Source organism: Camellia sinensis, chromosome 5 (genome assembly GCF_055761805.1).
Source record: "Camellia sinensis isolate YWXY chromosome 5, ASM5576180v1, whole genome shotgun sequence".
NCBI classification, from domain to species: Eukaryota; Viridiplantae; Streptophyta; class Magnoliopsida; order Ericales; family Theaceae; genus Camellia; species Camellia sinensis.
The window spans coordinates 107,423,802-107,427,595 of NC_138965.1; the positions used below are offsets into that span (position 1 = coordinate 107,423,802).

Sequence of the window (3,794 nt, forward strand, 5' to 3'; positions counted from 1 at the left end):
ATAACACACATTGTACCATTAAATATTTTTTGAAAAAAAATAACACGTGCATTGCATAAGCCAATTGCTAGTTTTTAATATTGTGAGAGATTAGGGATCATAATTTCAAATAAGAAAATGATATATAAGTCCATTTTCTAAACCCAATGATGTGTAAATAATATGATTAGTTGATGATTGAGAAAATATGAGAGAGAGTATTACCTTAAATATTTTAATTGATTATTACATCATTAAATTTGAAAATTAAATCTAATTTTTAGACTTATATAACAAGGTCCTTTCAAATATTTAAAAAATAAATAAATTGAATTGAATACACATAATAAATTATTATTTTATTAATTTAATTAAACAACTAACTTTATATTAATTTATAAAATTATTAACCAATTCATTATTAATCTATTAATTAAAGAATTTTGAGAAGAAGGTTAAAAGATAATTTTTTTTACTTTTTTATTTTTTTAAAAAATATATAAAAAATAATATAACTTAAAATAAATTAACAAATAAAATATAACTTTTAATCAATTTTTTTTTTTTTTTTTAAGGTACATCGGAATAGAATCATCTTTTTAAAATAGCCCATTATTGTGTAGTCGGTTTTAGAACGTAGACGGTAGTCTGTAGATGACAGTGGAGTGATATGCATGCAAGGAGCCATATGTCGATGACTGCATGAAAGCAACGAACAATACTCCACACCACTTTCCTTTCGGTGCCGGGTAATTATTTACGTGATGTTCTATAATAAGATAATTAATAAAACAATAAAATATTAACTATTTATATTAAATAATTAAAAATATATATAATAAATAATAACCGACAAAAAAAAATATGATCACATAACATTTAAAATAAAAAATATCATCACGTATTATTTTAAAAGTAACACTAAATATTATGAAAAAAATATCATAAAAATAATTATGAAATTTTTTTTATCATTGTACTTACATATTAATCAAAGAATAAAAAAAAATTTATTAATTTTTTTTTTTTTTTTTTTTTTTTCCTCATGATATCTAATATTATTCATATTTTAAAAGTAAGAGAGTTCTCACACCTTGCATGATCACTCCACCCACGTTACTCCCCCCCTTCATCTCGAATGAGGATCCTCTCCTTGCAGCTCTTATACTTGCGCCTGTCCTTGCAGACCTTCGGATCTATTTTTAGGCTCAATTTTGATAATCCGAACCGTTCATATTTTATGATTTATTCAGTATATCATACCTGTAAAAAATCAAGTTAATCGGATATCAGAAATTATGTGTTCGAAAAATTGAACTAAAAACTATTTTTTAAAGAATTTAATAAACAGTTTTTCGAACATATACTTTCTGATATCCGATCAACTTGATTTTTTACAGGTATGATATACTGAATAAATCATAAAATATGAACGGTTCAGATTATTAAAATTGGGCCTAAAAGTAGACCCGAAGGCCTGCAAGGACGAGCGCAAGTACGAGGCTGCAAGGAGAGAACCTTGGCTCCTTCATCTCACGCATCAATGGCGTACTCGTACTAGTATATAAATGCCCAGCCCCCTTCTCTCTCTCTCTCTCTCTCTCTCTAACACCACCTAGCTAGTTAGAGAGCTGAGTCCTAGAGACCCCCACTTCAAACCCACCATTCTCTCTCTCTATATATATATATATAGATATATTGCCGGAGATGGATGGGTACGGACTGTCGGCGCCGGAGTGTTTTCCCATCGACGACCTCCTAGACTTCTCCAACGACGACCTTTTCTCCGCCTCCACAACCACCGACAACCACCACCACCTCACTTCCTCAAACAACACCTCCATCTCCGGCGGCGGAGGCAATGCTCCCAATCTCAATCAATCCACTGATTTCACCGACGGCCTCTGCGTCCCCGTAAGCTCAAACTCCTTCACACCTCTTCTCACTCCTCACTACCACATACATGTATATATTCATTGATACATAGCTATGAGCCTATGTGTGTATATATAAGTACAGAGATGTTAGAGCATCTTCAATTCTTAAGCAAATCCTTTGAATTCTTTCATTAAACTTGTATCAAATCAGGTTTTACCAAAAGTTTTCATCAAATTTTCAACATTGGGCACTTAAGTTTTATGAAATTGTTAGCCGATACTGAAGATGTTTTTCTTTTATCTGAATTGATTGAAAGATATTTTTTAAAATTTCAATCAAAAATTTAATTCTCTCAGTGACAAATCTAGCTTTTAGTTTAAATTTTTGACAAATTTGATCTCTTAGTCTAGCTAGCGTGAATCATTGACTATTTTTTGGTGATTTTGTTGATGATGATGATGTGTAGAGTGATGTTGTAGCTGAGCTCGAATGGCTCTCGGACTTCGTCGACGACTCGTTGTGGTTCTCGAACAACTTCGTCGACGAATCGTTCGCCGGAACTGTAAATCTGAGTCCTGAAACCTCATTTCACGGCCGATCACGAAGCAAACGATCCAGAGCATCATCAATCAACAAACGATGGCCTTCCTCGCCTGAATCTGAAACTCCGATGATCGCAGAATCAAAGGCGTTTATTAAGAAAAGAGAGAGCTCGTCGAGTTCGTCTTCGTCGGAAAGTTCTCAGGCGGAGGTGGCTCGTCGATGCACGCACTGCGCGTCGGAGAAGACGCCGCAGTGGCGAACCGGACCGTTGGGGCCGAAGACGCTGTGCAACGCGTGCGGAGTCCGTTTCAAGTCGGGCAGGCTGGTGCCGGAGTACAGGCCGGCGGCGAGTCCGACCTTCGTGTTGACTCAACACTCGAACTCTCACCGGAAAGTAATGGAGCTCAGGCGGCAGAAGGAGATGCTCCGGCGAGGACAGCAGGAGGAGGAGCAGCAGCATCACCACCACCACCACCAGCAGCAGCTCTTCCGCCACCAACACAACTTCGAGGTCTGCTAACGTCGTCATTGCATACATGTCAGGATCACAGCTCTTATCTTCTCATCATATCACATCATGTGTTTGACACTTCAATGTATTACACACTCTTTCTCTCTCTCCCATGTTACCTTATCGAGAAACTTTTTTTAATTTTCTTTCATTTTCTCTTTAATTTTAAAAGTTTCAATTATCATGGGTCTTGGAAAGAAAGAATTTCTAAATAAATGTGATATTATTGGTATAATTAATTAATTAAGAATTTTTTAAAAACTATAAGATTAATTTAGTGTGGGATTAGAGTATCGTTTCATCTGACTTGTCATATATGAATTTGAGCTGATATTCAAATATATATGCCTCCGTTTGGGAAGTGGGTTGGTTTTTTGGCTTTTTACTTTTTTTTTGGCTATTTGAGTCTGTGCTCAAAAGCTTGATTTGGGAATGATTTTTTGATTTTTTTGACTTTTTTTGTGAGAGAAGTGTGTAATGATTATGGGTTAGATGTGATGTTTTGTCTGTTGTGGCTCAAATAACCTATTCTGTCTTTTGTAGTTCAAAGAGCCAAATGAGCTCTTCCAAAACTCTCAAATGAGCTCTTCCCAAACTCTGGTTATATATATGATAAATTATATTTTTGACTCCTAAAATTATTTAATTTTCACTTTATTCTTTAAATTTTGAATTTTTATAAATTAAATAAAGAATTATTGAATTTTTGTGTGTGTGATTTCACTTGGCAGCTGCTGTCAAATTTTAGGGCATTCATTGGAATGGCCAAAATGAAGAATTATATAATTTAAGGATTCAAATGCAAAAATATAATTCTAATGGGGGAGGGAGAGAAAATTTTCAGTGTCATGTGACTTGTTTTGGTCTTAAAATTCAACAATAG

At 34.2% G+C, this 3,794-nt stretch overlaps 1 protein-coding gene across 1 annotated transcript; it reads left to right on the forward strand.

The window, feature by feature from the left end:
• The first annotated feature begins 1,494 nt into the window (after positions 1-1,494).
• Positions 1,495-3,092, forward strand: LOC114308732 (GATA transcription factor 4). Its single transcript, XM_028254396.2, has 2 exons — positions 1,495-1,893; positions 2,324-3,092. The coding sequence occupies exons 1-2, from the start codon at positions 1,687-1,689 to the stop codon at positions 2,918-2,920; spliced, it is 804 nt and encodes a 267-aa protein (XP_028110197.2). The 5' UTR covers positions 1,495-1,686; the 3' UTR covers positions 2,921-3,092.
• The last annotated feature ends 702 nt before the right edge of the window (positions 3,093-3,794 follow it).

What these genes read in the sequence shown, in the direction of transcription:
- LOC114308732 (XM_028254396.2), top strand. Translation starts at nt 1,687, where the DNA reads ATGGATGGGTACGGACTGTCGGCGCCGGAGTGTTTTCCCATCGACGAC. An exon ending in CCGACGGCCTCTGCGTCCCC is followed by an intron (nt 1,894 to 2,323) that starts GTAAGCTCAAAC and finishes GATGATGTGTAG; the next exon opens with AGTGATGTTGTAGCTGAGCT.